The sequence below is a fragment of the Limulus polyphemus genome, unplaced genomic scaffold (assembly GCF_000517525.1).
Source record: "Limulus polyphemus unplaced genomic scaffold, Limulus_polyphemus-2.1.2 Scaffold209, whole genome shotgun sequence".
NCBI lineage: Eukaryota > Metazoa > Arthropoda > Merostomata > Xiphosura > Limulidae > Limulus > Limulus polyphemus.
Window position 1 is genome coordinate 487,014 of NW_013665819.1, and position 20,389 is coordinate 507,402.

Genomic DNA, 20,389 nt, shown 5'->3' on the forward strand with positions numbered 1-20,389 from the left:
AAAAAAAAAAAAAAAAAAAAACACTTTGAGTCTTATTAACTTTCCTATGTAAATTTAATGTTTATATGTTTGATGGTCAACTATGATAAGAAACTTACATTAGTTTATCAAAAAATAAACGTTAAGATTTTTATCCTCACTTTGATTTTTTTTTTCACAATTACATCAAAAATTTATTTGGTTAATTAAAAACTAACAATTTTTTACTTTTTAGTTGTACACTTTGCAATTGTCTAAAAATAATCCAAGATTAGAAGTCCAATAAAATTAAGTGATTTTATTCTCATTTTGCTTATTTTGTATTAGATGCAATAAACATTAATCTGATTAACTGTTCATTAAGTTTTTAATATTGTTAGTTCTAAAATGTTTTTAATATTTAAGGTTGTTTAAAAAAGTCTAGATTGATAATGTCAAAAACCATTTGGTTTTAATGAAATTGTTTTAACCTTTTGAGTTTTAAACTTAAATTTGTATGGCATATCATTAAAGTTTTCAATATTAGTAGTACACTTAAATGAAAATATTCAAAATTATACATGTAATAAAACTGAGTAAATTTTTTACATTCTGGTCTTACTGATAAAGACCTCAATGTTCATCACTTTTAGAAACTTTGCTTCAGTTTTATCATACAGAAGATTACATACTTTCTAAGTAAAAGAAAAAGTTAACAATACTTTTAACATGAGTATAGACACAGATATAACTTAAGTGTGATTTGAAACCAAACCTTAAAAAACTAATTTTGAAGACTACCTATGAGTAAATAATTATATGTTGTTTATAAGTTTAATTCTGTTGTAAGAAGGAAAATGTTGAATACATAAGAACACAGATATCCACTCAAAACCAACATGCACCACAGGAATTAGAGAATGACTTAGCATAACTAACAAATTATTAACCAAATGTGACATACAGTTGAATCTAGCTACTTGAGTTGGTGTAGAGTTGAAGTTGCTCTAAAGTTAAGGATTCATCAGTCATGAGCTTGCTTATCTTAAGCAGATATTGAACTACTTAAATTTTGCTAATCACCAGCTCCTTACAATAAATGCTTGTTCCATTTTGTCTCGTGCATTGGCCTACTTTTAGTCTCAATTATATAAGTGAACATGTAAAGGGTCAATTCAATGGATTAACCCTATATTGGAGAAGCAATGTTAACTATAATTCCAAATTTATGAAGTTTATCTTCAAGAACTGTAGCAAGCTTTTAGTTACAAGTACAAGGTTGTTGTAGACAAAAATCAGATATGTTACTAAATATTTTCTTCTAAAGATATATCTGTGAAATGTCAAATCATTCTGACTCAGATTCTAATGGGTCAGAGTTCAAGATGATGTTCATGTGAAGAATAAAAATACTTGTTTCTCATATAGTTTGCAAGTTGCATAACCCCTACAACCTCTTAAATGCACATTAATTTTTTTTCAGTATCCCTGTATATCATCTGATATTTTCTCTGTTGCAAAATCAGTGATTTAGGGTAACAAGAAAAGTTGGTAAGTCCAACATAAAATTTATAATACCATCCTAAATGGCATAAATCTACTTAATCACCATCTGCAATAGCCATCCCTAATTTAAAAGTGATAGACTAGAGGAAAAGCAACTAGTTAATACAACCTGCTGCCAACTGATGGGCTACTCTTTTACCAATGAAAAGTGAGATTGACCATCATATTAGAATGTCCTCACAGCTGAAAGGGCAAACATGTTCAGTGGCAAAATTCAAATCTGCAGCCTGCAGATTACAAATCAAGCTCCCTAACCACCATGGCATGCCAGGCCAGGGCTAATGGTAACGTGAAGCGATATACAGTGCCTGCTGTAATATAATGAACCACCTTGATAAGAAAAGTATTCCCGAGACATTGAAATCAGAAGAATCACATGCATTTATTGCATTATGGGATTCCACAAATTCTTGAAATAATAACGAATCAAATGTTTCATGATATTGATTTCTTCTACATTGAAAATAGAAAACAAAGTCTTTTCCACACTTTACTATAAGTACAATGAAGATAGAAAATCTGCTTTCAAGATCTTCATTTCTAATACACTGAGAATAAATTGACCAGAAATACTTAAGAAAGGAATTTTTGATAAATTAAAAATAAATAAATTTATGTTTTCCCACATTTTGGTTCCTAGTATATTGCAAACTAATTTTAAGAAAATCTGCTTTCAAGATCTTGATTTCTGATACACTGAAAATAAATTAACTATAAGTTTTTAGGAAATGGATTTTTGATAAATTAAAAATAAATATATTACATGTTTTTCCCATATTTTGGTTCCTGGTATATTGCAAAATAATTTTAAAATTTTCCACACTTTGATTCTCAGTATATTGAAAGAGTAAAACAACATTTTCTTTGATTTTGATTCTTATTATGTTGAAATTATTCATATACTTTTCTAGACTGATTCTTTTTGTGTGTTGTAAATAGAAAACATTTTTCCTTACATTTGATTCTTAGTATACTGAAAATAGAAGACAATATTCTGTTACAGATATACACTTTCATGAAATGAATTTCTGATACATTAAAAATATATACATTATATGCTCTTCTACATTTAGATTCCTGATATATATCACAAATGGAAAAACTATACTCCTACAGACTTTGAATCATAGTGTGTTGAAAATAAATGATTCATACATCTTTCCAACTTTGATTTCTGGACCAACTTAAATGAGCCTCATGCTTGTGCTGAGTTTAGTTGATTCATGGTATCCTAAAGAGAGGTAAACCATAAACCCCTCTTTTCAAAGTATTTTATTTAATTCTTATCAGATGGACAGGTATGAATCACATGCTCTTTGTCTGATTATCCTATGGACTAGCATAATTGTACAAATATATTCTGTATAGCTCTTTTTTAAATTAGATGGATAAATCTTTCACAATAACAATTTGAAATAACTTTTTTCAGCATGAAGACATGCCACAAAATGTTACTATATTATAAAAAAAAGCTAGATTTTTACAAATTTGGCGAAATCAACACTAATTTGATCAACTCACAAGGTAAAGTATGCTATTAGGCACTGAAGTTCTCATTTACAACAGGCCAAAGTTTGCAAATAAGAATTTTTATTTATTTATTTTGAACTGATGATTAATGCTGAGAGTTTTAAACCATTTTAATGTGACATATGTCTCATTAGTATGAAACTCCTGTTGGATTAAAACAACTTTTAGTTTCCTATATTGTCTGCATTGACCATCAGCTAAGTGTCAATGGAATCATTCTTATGTACAAACTTTGACCAGCCTTAAACAAGATCATGCATGTAAAATGTTAACTGTCCATTTCCTCTCCTTTTTTTATATGCTAACTGATACATTATGTAGATAATAAATAGCATTAACAGTAATTATCCTACAAAATCTATAAAACTACCAACTGTTACAAATCCTTAACTAGCTCGAGTTAATTTCTTGAATAAAATATCTCCCAGTAATAACCATACAATTACAGCAAAACTCAACAACCATCCCTTAGTTTCATCTTCCTGAAAAATCTTAGTTTATAAATGTTTGTTATTTAACACTATAGAATGTTAGCACACACAATTATCGTGCAAAACACACTGTTCTTCATTTAAGAAATAAATATCCACTTCACTTTCAACTACTGAAAACTTTGAAATAACACTGCACACACAAATGACAAATGCTAATTAAGTCCATTCTCATGTTTAGTAACGTACATTATAAAATTTTACTGTTAGCTAAAGTAATTTTATAATTAGTAGTTAAGCAATGATTTTGGAGAATAAACGTTTTTATCAGCTAATAATCATTAAAATTACTTAATTCTAGTTACCACAACCTTCTCCTAAGCACTAAGTAAAAATCATTTCATGTTTAAACACCACATGCTGAGACAGTAGTTTCAATTTCTAACACTTTTTATTTCAAATAAGATACAAAATGTACTCGCTAAGCATAACGCAATGATTTTTTTTTATCAATACTATAAAAAAGTGTAATATTACATTCATCAATATTAATCACAAACTCAAAATACCTAATGCTGAATATTTCTCTGTAATAGTTACATCACATTATGACCAACCACCAAAATATAGCATTATTACAAACAGTTTCAAACACTGACTGATTTTCAAAATGAAAAGTATGACCTTGGATTTTATAAATAGCCAATTCATTTTCACGATTTTCCATTGGTGAAAAATTGAAAATCATATTGAGTGTAATATTGCTATTTATACATTAGAATACCAGAAACCCAAAGTCTGTCAGCTGCAGATGTCATATGACCAATGTTATACAGTCAGTCACAAAAACATGTTTACTAATTCTCTATAAGAGATATACCCGTTCAATAAATCTAATATATGTTGTATCTTGAGCTAGTTGAAAACATTAACTCACTCAAACACATGGAAATCTACAATGTTAGTAGCTATAAATTGCTGACTAAATAGTTAATGGACAAAATTTGAAGGATTTTATTTCTACATGGGCATTATATACAATACAATCAAGAAAATACTCCTTTTGTAACTATGAAATCTGATAAAGTGAGATTACTTATGAGGCATATGCAATCTTAATCATAAACATTTTCTTATTTAGCCAAGTAAAAAACATTGCCAGACAACTGTTAAAGTAATGGTTTCCAAACTCTGTATTGTGACACATTAGTGTGTTGCAGCAAGTTGCTAGAGTTTCAGCAAACAAAGAATAATAAAGAACATACAAAAAAAAACTCTACAAAAGAAAATACTGCATGCAGCAGCAGGAGTGTCGTGAAAATCATGGTAAGTGGGTTAAAGCATTGTCAGCTTGGGAACCACCATTTTAAAGATTCTATATGTTATTTGTTTGTTTTTTAGAACAAAGTCATATTGGGCTATCTATTGTGTCCAATGCAGGAAATCAAACCCTGGATTTTAGAATTGTAATTTTGTAGAATTAGACTTACTGCTGTCCCAATGGTGGACTTGTATGTTATATATGTACATAAGGTATGACACTGTTAATATAATTCTGAATAATGATTCTACATGCATTGCATTGGAGATAAATGTACAAGAATTTCATTTCTATTTACCTAATCAAAGACCATGAAATTAAAGACTTTTAGTACATAACTAAGAATCCTCCCATACAATAATTACGAAACTGATGAGAATGTTTTTTAACTTATTTAACAATGTGCAATCTTATATTGTTGGCATACAAGTGAAGATTTTTTTTTCATTCTTGCTGGGCTTTTCTAAACTGGAAGGTACTGAAAAAATAAAGCATGTACCAGAAATTATACACAGCTACGATTGATTGAAAATAAAATTGCAAGAGCTTGTACTTTATCACAATAATATTAAAGAACTGTTACTACTTAAATGCTTGTAATATGTATTGTTAAATTATCCTTATTGCAAATAAAAGCAGTCAGTTAGAAGACAAATGTGTAAATAAATCTTCAAAACTGCCTTTTCGGTTAAACTTGCATAATAAAAATACTTCACAAATAACTACCTGCACATAGTCATTCCAAATTTTGATTGGAGAGAAGGCAGATAGTCAACAGCAACTATCACCAACTCTTAGGCTATTCTTTTCTGACCCACTATTGAGATTTGACCACCACTCTTATAGTGCACTAATGACCCTAAATTTCAGTGTGTGTTTTTGCAACAATGGAATATAAACCATAAATCATCAGCTTCACAATCTGGACAGCATTAAGCTATACATGGTACCAATTTCCAAGTGATAAACTGTTATCATAGCAAGCACCGTTGACACAAAATACAAGTCAGGGTTGTTGTTTTTTATTAAAGCTTAAAAATATTTCTTTTCTAACTCATAAACATAAGTAACACATTGTCAGTTGAAATTTAAGACAGAAACCATAAACATTCAATTCTACTTTGTGTTTTAGACTTTTTTGGTTGAATTTATAAATTTCTTTACAGTTTTCATATGAAAAAATAGCATTTTGTCATCAGTGGAATAGAAAGATACCCCTGCCTAGTATATTATATATCAATCCACAATGCTGCTACAAAATCCTGCCTATCTGTCTGCCACATTTTGTATCTATTCACCTTGCTGCCCGACATATTCTATATCTACCCACTCTGTTACCTGAAATCCCTGCTCAGATGTTACATCTTATTCTAAATTTCTTTAGGTCATTGGAACTCAAAATTATCCAAATGAAATAAGTTAATACACATGAATATCCAATTTAAACATTGAGAAAGTCATTTTATATATCCCAAGTCCTAGCTGTGGCATCCTGAAAACAGAAAGAAACAATAAAAACAGACAATAACAATTTGTTAAATCAAAATAAATGGTAAAGTATATTATATATATCTTATAACCGTTTTGTTTGTGTGTATTTGGTTAGTGTTATAAAAGATTGAAATCAAGTAATTCAGCAGTTAAACTAAAAGAAATGTATTCAACATACCCAACTAAAAATATACAAAAATTATCAAATTATAGCATTGAACAGAAGAGTGAACTTATTAAACCATTTGGATATTTAATACATAAACGTTGCACAAGAACTCCAGGGTTGAACCTCCTACAAAGTAGAGAAATCACAATTACAATGGCAGCGAGTTCTGCAGCTGTATAGTTAACTCACTGATTTGATAAAATGTAACAGTTGAAATTCATACTATCTATAGTTTTATTTCTTGTCTCTTTATACTGAATTATTTTAAAATATAAAATACAAGCAATACATCTGGGTTATGAATTTGGAAGTGTACCAACACTACTAAAAACAATTTAACATTTGAAGTGTACCAACACTACTATAAAACAATTTAATGTTAGAAGTGTGCTGACACTACTATAAAACGATTTAATGCTGGAAATGTACTAACACTACTATTAAACGATTTAATGCTGGAAATGTACTAACACTACTATTAAATGATTTAATGCTGGAAATGTACTAACACTACTATTAAATGATTTAATGCTGGAAATGTACTAACACCACTATTAAATGATTTAATGTTGGAAGTGTACTAATACTACTATTAAATGATTTAATGCTGGAAATGTACTGACACTACTATTAAATGATTTAATGTTGGAAGTGTACTAACACTACTATTAAATGACTTAATGCTGGAAATGTCCTAACACTACTATTAAATGATTTAATGTTGGAAGTGTACTGACACCACTATTAAATGATTTAATGCTGGAAATGTACTAACACTACTATTAAATGATTTAATGTTGGAAGTGTACTGACACTACTATTAAATGGTTTAATGTTGGAAGTGCACTAACCAACTTAATGCTTTAGTTTGTATACTATGTCAAATGAAGAAGCAAAAAGAATATTTACAAAGTACAAAACAAATACTTTTAAGTACTCTGTCAAAATCAACCAAGGAACAAAAATCAAAATTTATTATTCTGCAGTAATCTAGAATCATCAAGTGTGCAGATAAAAGAAAAATTAAAACACTTTATACCTGAAATGCAATAAAAGAAAACTGTCCTATATAAAGTTAAGTTTATTAACTAACTGCATAAGAGTAATCACAAGACACCATTGAACATTCAACTTCACTCTATGTTAGTTCTGATGTCATAAGAGGGAGACTGTATCACTTAGGAAGCTTGTTTCGTGTTTCATAAAACTAAGTATTTTTAAATCGTATTCACTAACAGGAATATTATCTTTCAATTGGTACAGATGAGAGAAAATTTTGCTACATTCTGGATGTGTGTTGGAAGTTTTTCACCCATCTCCTTTAACATAAATAGTTAACACTCTTGAATAAACAACCTAGTAATTTTACACAATAAAAGGACCAAATTTAAAATTCTCTGATAAAGAAATATTTTCAAAAAGATAAACTTCCATTCATAACAATAAGCTATTTTATAGTGCCTATGAATACTTTTGAAAGTTCAAACATAAAAAGAGAAAAACTATTTTGCAAAGTATTAGAAGAATCAACTATACCACGTCATTAAGAATCATTAGTGTTTTATTGACAACTCAATCCAGGTGCCAACTAATATTTTATAACTATTTAGTGTCTGGAGTTTTGATGCTAACAACAAAGAAATAAAACAAATATGGTTCTTTACAGTGCAGCTATTAATGCATATGAATTTGACATTACATCAAAAACATAAAGCAGAATGTTACAAATCCATGGTAAATTAATGACCCAGAAAGTTAATTTTTTTAGAAAATTAATCCATCATCTTAGAAAAATTCCAATATTTCAATGGCAAATGAAGCCTTAAAAGCTTCATGTTCAATTGAATCCAATGTGTGGTTGTAATTTTATTTAATATATAATTTTATTCCATAACTTTTTTTTTGTTTTTTTACAATATCAGCAAAAACAAATAAGGCATTTTGGAAGCTTTCAGCCATGTGTTAAAGAATGAATGCTTGTGCCAGCAGTAATAATGGATATGGCACAAGTTCAAAATGTGCTATCAGGAGAAATGAGCTACAGTAATCTTTACTATATTACACACTTAACTAAATATCATCATGTCACTTGGATGAAACTCCAGTTACTAATGAGATAATATTAAATAATGAAACTGCTGTATCATGGCAATGCTCTTCAGACTGACCCATAGATTTAATAACCACAATTCACATGAATTAAATACTAATATTTAATATATTTCTTATTCTATAATTATAACTTTTCTTTCCTAAACTTATATAATTATAGTACCTCATTTTAGCCAAACTAAGTCTCACTCATAATTTGTCTATTCAATCAAAATCTATCAGTTTTTACAGAATATTAGAAAATATTCTAAATTAAATGATTTTAAGTCAAAGTTTAAAAGTACCATGAAAATTGCATCATTCACACAAATTAAAAAAAAAATACTTTTTCTGTCAAACAACTTAAGCTAGGAATACTCAACTTAAAAGTTTTCAGGAACTACGTTTGCCTGAAGTATAGGAGTATATAACTTTCACTGATGAAGGCCTGAACAGAGAAACCTAAATGTCATCCTCTCCTCACTCCAGACAGATTAAGTCCATAAGAGTTTTCAAATCCAGCAAAATTTACACATTCTAAAACTCCTCTAAAGTTATACTAGAAATATCAGTTTAATTTTAGATAATACAGCAAAAATAAGTATCAGCAAAAAATCTATGAGGACTACAACTGCTGCATCATTCCATCCATTCAAACTATACAACTGAAACCTGAAATATAAACATAACATTCTTTCAAGAACATGTGAGGACCATAAAGGACTAAAGAACAAGTTGTTAAAAAGGAAAATGTGCCAATTAAATTACCTGTACAGTTCTATTTAATATACTATAATGTATTGATGATATCGGCAAAGTCTTCATGATAAACAAATGTGAAATGGGCAGCAACTGTCTTCAGCATAACACTTGTGGAAAAAGTCTTGAAAGATTAGTCTACAAAAGCAGATGTAGACCAACATTAGGAAACATACTTTCTTGGAAGTTGTTTTAAATGCAACAAACTGCTTCACTCTACAAATGCACAAGTTTCATGGAGACTAAGTGAAACATTAACTACTTTGATGGAAACCACATATGTCAAATCTTTGAAATAAGGTCAGTTATAGTTATTGGAATGCTAAACATCACCTTATAAAGTGCATCTTCTAACTTATTAGAAAAATCTGAAATCATTAGATGGATCGCTGGGTATGTACTACTATCTAAACTAAAATGTTCAAAGCATTAAATGGAAATATGAAGCAACAAAGCAGTCATGTATAACACACAAATACCAAGATTTTTTCTAGAAATCAGCAACAAACTGTATAGATTTAGCCATATCTAAAACACAAACACTAGGTTACTACTTAGATACCAACAAACAATTTCAGTAATGCCTACAATGCAAATACTGAGATACATGAAAGCCAACAATGAAACATTATATTTTCTAAACAGAAAGATGTTTATCTAGAAACTAACAACAAATATTGTTGATTTAGCAGTATCTAAAACAAACAATTATTACTTAGGTATCAACAACAAAATGACTGAAATAATATTAACATACAGTAAATCCTTGAAAATGAGCTTTCGCTGCCTTTCGTTGAATTATATTTAATTATATATCGTACTAGCTGACATACCTATTCAATGCACAGGGAATACATAGGGAGGTCAAATCAAATTCCTTGATGGTATGCCAGATTTAGTGACAGTTGGTCCAGCTGTATACCACTTATTAAAAATGGACACATGCACATACTTTTGTCAAATAAACATATACTCCTTACAACAACATGTCCTTTAACAAGACTAGAAGGAAGGCAGCTAGTAAACACTGCCCACCACCCACTCTTGGACTACTCTCTTACTAAGGAATATTGAATTAACTGTCACATTATAATGCCCCCACAGCTGAAAGGATGAGCACGTTCAATGACAGGAATTTGAACCTGCAACCCTCATATTGCGAGTTGACATTGGAATGAGGGACCAAGATGATAACAGGAGCCTCCTTGAAGGTGCTTACTTCATTTTCATTGTAACCCAATGCCAACCAGTCATAAAAAAATACAACAAAATATTCCAAGAATTTACAGTTTCATGTAATATCTAATGAGAACCAAAACAAGAGAAAAACAATAAATGAAGCATTATGACTGCTTTAAGTTAGTAACGCATAAAGGTAAAGTTACACGATTCTTCAAAAAAAATTGTAACTATATTCAAAGTAAAACAAATAAAACCATCCACTTTTATAAGCATCTATAAAAATTATACATAATGTTACAGGAATGGGTAAATGATACTTCACAGAGTTCTAACTACTGGAACAAAGTTCTACAGATTACTACTGCATCCACAGAAGCAGTTATTTTATGTCAGATTATACCATGAAATATTAAGCTGTTTTTTCCTTTGTTTTGTCCAGTAACTATGGATTACAGATATCACAATACATTGCTTTTACTTGAATACTGCAATTACTGTAATGCTTTTCATTTGTCAGATTTTCTAAACAACTTACTTTACTGATGATCACGCCTTCTCCAACCAGTGAATGTACAAGGATTTTCACAAAGCTCTTCCTCAGAAACCATGGCCCAGTAGCTGCGACAAGCCAAGCTGCAACCAAGCAGAGAAAAATTAGTACAATATGAAATGGCAAAACTGTCACTGTCAGGAGAAAAACCTTCATGAAAGAAATATGAGCAATCTATGATCGAGTAATTATCATGTCATTTCTATGTTGAAAGATGTTGAAACTTTGGAAAGTTTAGAAAAAATTAATACTGACATTTACAATTTATTTTTACATGTTATATGAATACACAAGAAAATTTTCTACAAATACATGCATGATGCATGACCACAGATTATTTCATAAAATGAACCAAAAGAAATATTTAATTTCTTCACATCAGCTTATCTTTAATTTACTATTTAAAACATTTAGTCAATTAGCTGGCTAAGATGTACATGTTATATACATATATACTTACAGATCCTAGTCTTATAATCAATATACATATCACCAGGCCTTCTCAGAGGTTCAAAAAGATCCGGGCCACTTATACCTTTTAAGGTCACTGGCTATAATAAGAATAAAAACTGATGACACATGAAAACAAAATAAGACAATCAATAATTAGCCCAAAATAAAAGTGAAACATAATTTGAATATTTTTTATTTAACTAAAATTTATTACATTTAATAAATGCTTTTGTACCCATTTTCTGTGCATAAAAACAAGGTTGCAAAACTTAACAAATGCAAAAAACAACAACAAGTGTCTAAATTTGAGGCTCCCTTTGAGCTTGAGGCCTGGGCCAAGTGGCCCTCCCTCTAATTGGCCCTACACATCACACCTTAACAAGTTTTCCATTTTCAGTCCACAATGTTTATAATTTTCAAATAAGATACTGAACAATTAAAGTGCAGACTTAATAATCTTACTGTCCAAGTTTCACAGTTTCACAAGGCTTAAGACTATGGATTTCTTGCTGTGGAAATTTGTTATATGCATTACCTACTGAAATTCATCTTAGCAACAAAAATCACATTGGTAGATAGATGTTGGGGAAAAAACTAGTAAATTAGACTATCACTCAACAAGTTGGATGGGAAAATGCTAACTAGACCCTTATTAGTAGAAGAGTGCCTCAGTAATCAGTGGTTGAGATTTAATCATTTTTATTTATCTATAGCGACATAACTAGTAATTTAGTAAAGTTTGCTGATGATATTAAACTCTTGAGTACTTCTAGATGCATTAACTCTTTAAACCCATAATCTTTACACATTCTGCCAGAATTATTTCCATGATTTCCTAACAATTATCACCATACTTCATAAAATTTCAATATTCTCAATTTTGTGTTTCCATTCAGTATCAGGGGTACCCAAGTGAAGCATTGTTGAGCAAATAACCTCAAACCTCTCCCTGTTGAATACTTGGTGTAAATGTCTGTTGGTTAAGTCTGAATTTTCAGCTGGAAGCTAGCAGGTTCTGCTTAGGTTTAAAAAGTTAAGTATACTGAGGTAAAATACAATGATTTACATCAATTAGTAGGTTGAAGAAATATTTAGTAAATGACCTATAATTATAGTTCATGCATAGTAATGTATCTGGTTATTATTTGGATCACACATTTAATATAGATAGATAACCACTAAGTACCGTAAATGAAGAAAATTATCTTAACCTAGTGGTGAATAAGATACTTAAGTTTTTGTGGCAGTACTCTGTTGCTATTAGTGAACCTAACAGAATTTTCAGAGTAGATTTATACATACTGATTAAAAAACATTCTTGTTTCAAATTTTTAGACACTGATGAAAATTACATTCACTTATAATTTCTTTGTTATTGATAATTACAACAATACAAAATGTAAAGGGTGCTTTAATTGTTATAGAATTTCCTTCATATATGTAAGTTTTATTTAATGTAATACAAATTGCATGTTATTGGTAATGCAAAACATATTGAATAAACTGTATATGTAGGTTTAATTATGTAAATATAACTATATAAATATCACATAACATTAAAAAAAATCAAGTAGAAGAATAAGAACATCAATAGATTTTTTAATAGTTCATTTAGTAAGAAATTATTTTTACTTCTACATATACAAAAGCATATACATATACATTCAAAAGCAAAGTGCCAAACCTCTATGTAGTATTGATACCCAATATATGTTCTATGGGTTTAACAAAGTCTTCATTTGAAGGCAACATGGATGCAACCATGAATAATTATCCACCAACTCAACAAGATCATTTGTTTTATCATAATGTCCAAGAAGTACGGCAAGTGCACTTAACTGCTCCTGGCTCATTACTGCCCTCATAGGCATTCAAATGGCTGAGCAAACTATAACCTCATTTGCACTCTTATGAAGTTATGTGTAATATGCACACTAACTGCAGTAAGATAAAACTGTTAAGAAAATTAAAAGAATCACAAGATTTTAAAGCACTTGCAGCAGTAGCTGGTCAATATTCAGTAAAATATTTTGAAAACATACATTTCCAGCATATGATCTCTAAACCAAGTAGCTTGAAGCAAGTACTCAGCTAGCAATGAATTTACCTGTAATCCTTTCAAGGCAAGTACATTCCAGAAACTCTCCATGAATCTTTTTTCCTTGAATCAGCAAAATGGACACAAAATGGCACTTGCTCAGTGTTGCTAGAGGTCACTTTGTCAGCCATAATACTGAAGTTACAAGCCTCTTTAATTTCATTCATTAGACTTCAATGATTTGTGAAGTAACATTGAGCAGCTTGATTTACATTTGAGGCAACATATAAGTAGCACATTTTATCTGGGGACATTGAAGGTGCTGACTTAGAGTCAACTTATGTTTAGAAAGCAGTTTCAAAAGTCTAAGAAAATTACTTGGGTTACCCGATTCACATTCTCTCATTTACCCTGAAGAGCGATAGACTGATTTATACAATAAAAGATGGAATCCACAGCAGCTTTAATAATCTCTCGATTACACTCAATATCATTAGCTTATTGTGCATCCAGCAGAACTGATATTGTCTGCTCTGGAGTTTTAATAGTATCTTTAAGGCATTTGCAATTATAATTGCTTAGGTGTGGTACTGCAACATTTGGTGACCGTTACATTTCTCTGATTTTTTCTGCCACTCAGTGAAAGGTTGATTTATGAATATTCCTTCATTGCTTTGATCAGAACAAAATAGTGCCCTGAATATACAATAAGCATCATCTAGTTTTGGACTATACACCATCCATGGAAATTCTTTCAGACATTCTGCTTCAAAACTTCTTTGATATCCTCCTTTGAATGCCACAGGATAAATATAATCTTTTGGTAGTAAACTCTGTGTTAGAAGAATATATTTGTCTTCAGACAATAGCTGTTTTTATTGACATTTCTACTTCTGAACAAATCACTGTGGCTTAGGAAGAGACACTGGAACTAGCTTGAAAGAAGAGACAGGGTCGAGTTTGAGAAAAGAAACCAAAACCAGATTGAGAAGAGAAATTTGGATGTAGAATCTGTGTCTAAATCATTATCAATTCTTCGTTTTGGGGGGGGGGGGGGGGCAAAGTAATGAGAAGGTTTTGCACACTGCCTTGTTGCTTTTTCTTTGCCTTGGTCTTTGTTCTGGAAAACACATTTTTGGTATAAAAATGAAATATTTAAAAACCAATAAGTCCAATATGTAACACCAAATAATTCATAAATATCATACAACTTATAATTACAAATCATAATTATTAGCTAAAATTATTTTTTATTTTTGAGAATTTCACTGTTTTTTTCAATAATCTTAGATTTTAGAATGAACATAGAGTCTCAGTATTTTCTATATGCAGCTTAACACATTATTTAAGAAAATTTTAAGTTTTTTCAATAATTCTAAAATGCTTATATCTCAAAAAATACGAGATACAGCCATAATTGAAGCACCATTACAAAGACAATTTAATTTGAACATTTCCTTAAGAAAATTTAGCAAGGGTTTGTTTAGTATATATATTTTTGGTAATTTGTTTTTATTTAAGCTAATTCTAATAGCAGGCAAGTACTAAGTTAGTGGAAAAGTATTATAAATATAACCATTTTAAAATGATATTTTAGTACAAATGTAGATAAATACTTGTTTACTTATTAAGACAAAACAAGACACTTACTTTTGTTAGATTTCTTTTTGGCTCCTTTCATGCTGACTTTTAAGACATATGCCAATGTTGCTGCTCACATATGCCAGTTTACCCCATGGACTCTATGGATTTCACAATACGGTTTATGCACCCATGCATGAAATAACCATATGAATACAATTTTATTTATGAAACAATAAAAAAGCACTAAAACACAAAGCTTTATCATAATAAAGGTTATTTTCATATTAAAAACTAGTAAGATAATTTTTTGGAAAGCAGAACAAATATGATGGATTGTTGAAGTATGAGCCAACACAAATATTTTGGCTTCTTAAAAATGATGATGCACAACGCTATAGCTAGGAAAACGTTTTTTGTCTGAGAAGCAGAATTCCTACACTCTTGAGTACTACTAGGATGTTTCAGGGATATGTTATCTTACAGGGATGGGTTAAAATGTAAGATCTTTTCACTTATTTTCTCTTGTAAAAAAAAGGGTAAGAGGTGGTCTTAATTAAGAGTAAGAACTACACAGAAGATTAATAGCATAAAAGCCTCTGATCTATTTCTGCTATATTTTTTAAGATAACAAGATGATATAAGTTTGGAAAAGACAGGCCAGGCTGCAGTTGACACAATTTAGTTTTTCTAATATGGTGACTGACTTATGGAATGAGTTACCTTAATCTGTCTTTGCAGCCAGATACTAGGTGTAAAATTATTTCGAGAGAATTTGTTCTATATCAAACTGTATACAGATATAAACTGTACTTATGATTGAATAAATTGGTATGGTCTGCTTTTCATATAGGATTTTGTGATCACTGATTGCACTGTCTCAGATTAGCCATTACTCTGGACTCTCCAGTGCTCTCCCCTCCTTTCTTCCCATGGGAGTCTTTACCACTTGCCAGTTCCAAACTGCCATCTTCATTCATACTTCAATCACTAGTGACTGTACACTCCAATTACAATCTGTAAATCAAGAAAAAAACTTCATTAGTTAAGCAACAAGGTGCTAAAAACTGTACAATTCTAGCTGTTTTGGTTTTGTTCTAATAAACTTTTAACACTGGAACAGGACTTTGTGGACACCTTGTAAAACATTTCATCAAGACTCTACAGACATTATAGATAACCTAAAAACAGCTTTTGCTGTTATTATGAGAATTATTGTATCCTTAATGGACTTCATGAAATTAACATATAATGATGAAAAATGGCCATTTGGTCTTTCAAGGTTGTCCTTGAACACATACCCTTATGAAAATTAAAAATTTAAACACAGCTTGTTTTTCTGGAAATCATGGATTCTCCTGTTAAACTCCTCTGAAGTGCTGGCTTCCAAATTGAAGCACGACTCATTGGTAAAGAAAATATTATTCCACATGTCATTAGTCCATTGTACATAAGTTGATCTATGTGTTGCTGTGAACAGAAGGTACGTCCTTGGGTACATGATATACAGTGCAGTAACAAGAAAAACAGAAAGTATGGGATAGGGCTTCAAAGGATGACAAGCATGGAGACCACTTCTTTCTTATGCAAGGAATGTACCAACAATGTGTGTAGGTGTTATCTATTTGATCAAAGTTATGGCCAAGTTCATTAACATATAGCAGCACAAGGATTCATAGGTATGTCCACCAATACCCCTTCCTGCCTACACTATACTTCTGCTACCATGATATGCACTATGTTTGATATAGAACAAATTCTCTCAAAATAATTTTACACCTAGTATCTGGCTGCAAAGTGAAGCACAACTCATTGGTAAAAAAAAGATGGTGTTATGTAGGTGTAGGTGCCATCCATGGGTGATATGATCCAGGACGAGCCTATTTATTAAGCAAATATCACGAGGTTAATAACCATCAAGTGAATTGTCAAACACCCATCTCAAAAATGAGTGTGCAGAGCCATGGAAAGAGCACATGAATCGACATGCTGTACAATGCGGATTTAGTTGTGTATGAAAAGAATACCTGGTCAGGCACTACTCGCCACAGAGCAGGATACAAGAGACAAATTCAAAGCAAGGGCCCCTGAAAGAAAATAAAGCATGAATAAAGACTTACTTTGTGTCATAGCCATTTCAAAGTCTGAATTATAGCCACAGGTGGCATGAGATATCCCGAGGAAGCAGAAACCACAATGTGATGTAAGTAATGAGAGATGAATGTCTGAGGGGTGGTCCAAATGCCCAACTGCAGAATCTCCTCCAAAGGCCAATGAAGACAAGAAGCAAGGAAAAAAGGTGAGGTGTCGAAGTTGATGAGAAGTAACACAGAACAAAGCACGTTGGGAAGGGGACAAAGAGGAATAAGCCAACTGGATTAAATGACAAATCGAATTGGTAAGGGTAAAGGGAGAAAGATCCTAAGAGGAATAGGGTTGCCACAGGATAAAAAAGGCAGGAACGGGAACCCCTGAAAGAAGCCGTGTGGGCAATATAACAATGAAGGGCACACACTGGGCACAGAAGTTTATCCGGATCAGGATGAGGGTAGAAATGAGAAATAGAGGGAAGGGAAATGGGCAAAAAGGAGGAATTGCCCCTCACAATCTGCCGAGGTCTTGGGAAGGAAGGAAAATTCCAGATAAAGGAGAAAATAGATTTTGTGGTACAGTGTGGGAGTGACATCGATAGTGAACAGATACAACAGATACCACCTGCAGGCCAAGAGGAGAATGAAATACACCTTAAGGGATAGGTGAAACAAAGAGCTGAGGCAATGGTCACAATGGAGGTAAAGGAATGGAGTACTATGTTAATATCTCAATCCAGAAGTACCAGATGCCTAGGCAGCTGACGTATATTCAGAAAGAACAAATAAAAATAGCAAGGACAGGGGAAAGAAAGACCCCGCAGTAACAAGAAAAACAGAAAGTATGGGATAGGGCTTCAAAGGATGACAAGCATGGAGACCAGTCCTTTCGGACAATCCTTTCTTATGCAAGGAATGTACCAACAATGTGTGTAGGTGTTATCTATTTGATCAAAGTTATAGCAAAGTTCATTAACATATGGCAGCACAAGGATTCATAGGTATGTCCACCAATGCCCCTTCCTGGCTACACTATACTTCTGCTACCATAATATGCACTATGTTTGATATAGAACAAATTCTCTCAAAATAATTTTATACTTAGTATCTGGCTGCAAAGTGAAGCACAACTCATTGGTAAAGAAAATATTATTCCACATGTCATTAATCCATTGTACATAAGTTGATCATGTGTTGCTGTGAACAGAAGGTACTTCCTTGGGTAGTTGACATACAGAACAGCCTTTGAAAGTCCATACACTGACATGCCACCTAGCTGTGGCTGCAAACATTTGATTCAGTCTCAAAACAGACACTCTACAATTGTGAATCAAAATCAATAGATACTGATCAACTTCTTCAGATGTGGATGGTGATTTACCTTGTCCAGATATTCAAGCAAACATATCATTAATTTGAAAGCAATGTCTCATTTTTCCAAGCACACTTTAAGGTACTTATAGCCTGCTGTCAGAGGCTTTCTTCCATTCATCTGATGATTCTCCAAACAAGAAAACAACCAAGTGTATTCATTTTGGTCTAGCCAAGGTTCATGAACAAGATGGTACATTTTTAAAGTCAATAATTCACTCCTAAGAGACAAAATTGTACAAGACTATATATTATACATCATACAGTGAATTACTAATCACTTTCATTTCTGACTACACGACCGATCAACAGATGCCTGATTGATATAACAATGAACTATTATGAGTGTTTAACATTATTGTTAGAACACTGGTTTTGTTTATCATAGATATAATAAATTTTAGTGATCTTATGTTTTGTGCAATATTACATAAATACTGAAAATCAAACATTTTCACAATTTCAACATAATGCATCAAACGTTACATTATTTCTTCAATCTAAGTATGTGTTTTATTTCATTAATTATATCAATTACTTATTTGTTTCAAAAGGACACTTACATCCTATGTCATAGTGAAACAAACCTTTGACCAATGAAAGGCAAGATAATAAATTATGAAAATCCTTTAAGGGTCAACACTTTCTGGACTTCAAACACAAAGTTTACCACTCAGAAAGTAAGGAAATTAATGAGAGGGCTGGGTCAGACAAAACCTTAGGAGCTGGATGTGGCTTGTGGGCCATCGTGATACAAGATTGCCCCATATTAAACCCAAACAATATTATTAGCATCACAACATCTATGATCTACAACTTATCCTTCTACACGCAAGCAACTTACAGTTATCTTATGATTGGTAAAGGTTTTTTGTAATGCAGTCATGAAGAAGCTGCTACAGCAAAATGTGGAGTGAATTAAGTTTTATCTTCTGAAGTAACCAAGAATTTACATGCACTTTTCTATCAGTATCACAATAACTGTGTTAGTTTTACTTTTACTCAGTCTTTATAAACATTTTTTTCTGGCCAGGGAAAATTCAGAAGGAAGGAAACTGGGGATTTAATAAATGTTTCATTGTATTTACCTCAAAATGTTTACCTATCAAGCTGCTGCACACTTTTTAACCCCCTCAATGTCTATGATAGACACTGTATACAAGTGATTTCTAAATGTCTTCCACTAACAACACCCTGACCCACTTACCTTGACTTGAGCGATACCACTACTGCCACATGTAATTTTTTTTTTTTTTACGTTCTTAATTTTTCTTCTTTGATGAAACTCTCACAACACCCCAATGAACTTGCTACAACACACTAGTGTGTCATGAGACAAAGTTCCAAAACCATTGCTGTATGTTATTAGTGTTCAATAAAAATATAACTTTTGTTTTGTTCATTAGCAGATATATCAACTTATTTGCTTGATCTTTTATGATAATAAAAACCTATATTTAAGACAGTGATTTTAGCAAAAATGATAAGTTGCTTCTTACCTTAGCCTTGTCGCATGTTCTACATTACGTTATAAGTTGCAACTTGTCAATGAAAGGATTTAAATCTCCAGACACCAAAACTACATCCTCCAGAATTCTTGAAACCTTTCTGATATAAGATTGCCAGTTGAACCTTAAAATAAAACAAAAAATAAAGTTACAATAGGGAAGACTCTCATACTTCCAGATCCATAAAGACTGGTATACATTTACAGAGATGTAGCCTCTCAACCCACTAAAATCAACCCCCTAAAACCTGTGTGTGTATATATATATATATATATATATACATATATATATATATATATA

At 31.4% G+C, this 20,389-nt stretch overlaps 1 protein-coding gene across 8 annotated transcripts in view; it reads right to left on the reverse strand.

Moving 5' to 3' along the window:
• The window catches only part of LOC111085030, a 23,971-nt gene that overhangs the window by 1,815 nt on the left and 1,767 nt on the right, over nucleotides 1–20,389 (reverse strand). For 3 of the 8 annotated variants that reach the window (XR_002609887.1, XR_002609888.1, XR_002609886.1), the window contains exons 2-4: nucleotides 20,081–20,213; nucleotides 11,509–11,599; nucleotides 11,034–11,131 (exon numbers count right to left, since the gene is read on the reverse strand). Coding sequence is in view for 2 of the 8 variants with exons in the window: in XM_022382005.1 (XP_022237713.1) it covers nucleotides 6,269–6,298; nucleotides 11,034–11,131; nucleotides 11,509–11,599; nucleotides 13,609–13,650 (261 nt within the window). In the remaining 6 variants the exon portion in view is untranslated. Of the gene's footprint in view, nucleotides 1–38; nucleotides 5,285–5,948; nucleotides 6,299–9,325; nucleotides 9,455–11,033; nucleotides 11,132–11,508; nucleotides 11,600–13,608; nucleotides 14,637–15,189; nucleotides 15,282–20,080; nucleotides 20,214–20,389 lie in introns of those variants that run through there. The other 5 variants (XR_002609889.1, XR_002609891.1, XR_002609890.1 and 2 more) reach the window with 5 other exon arrangements.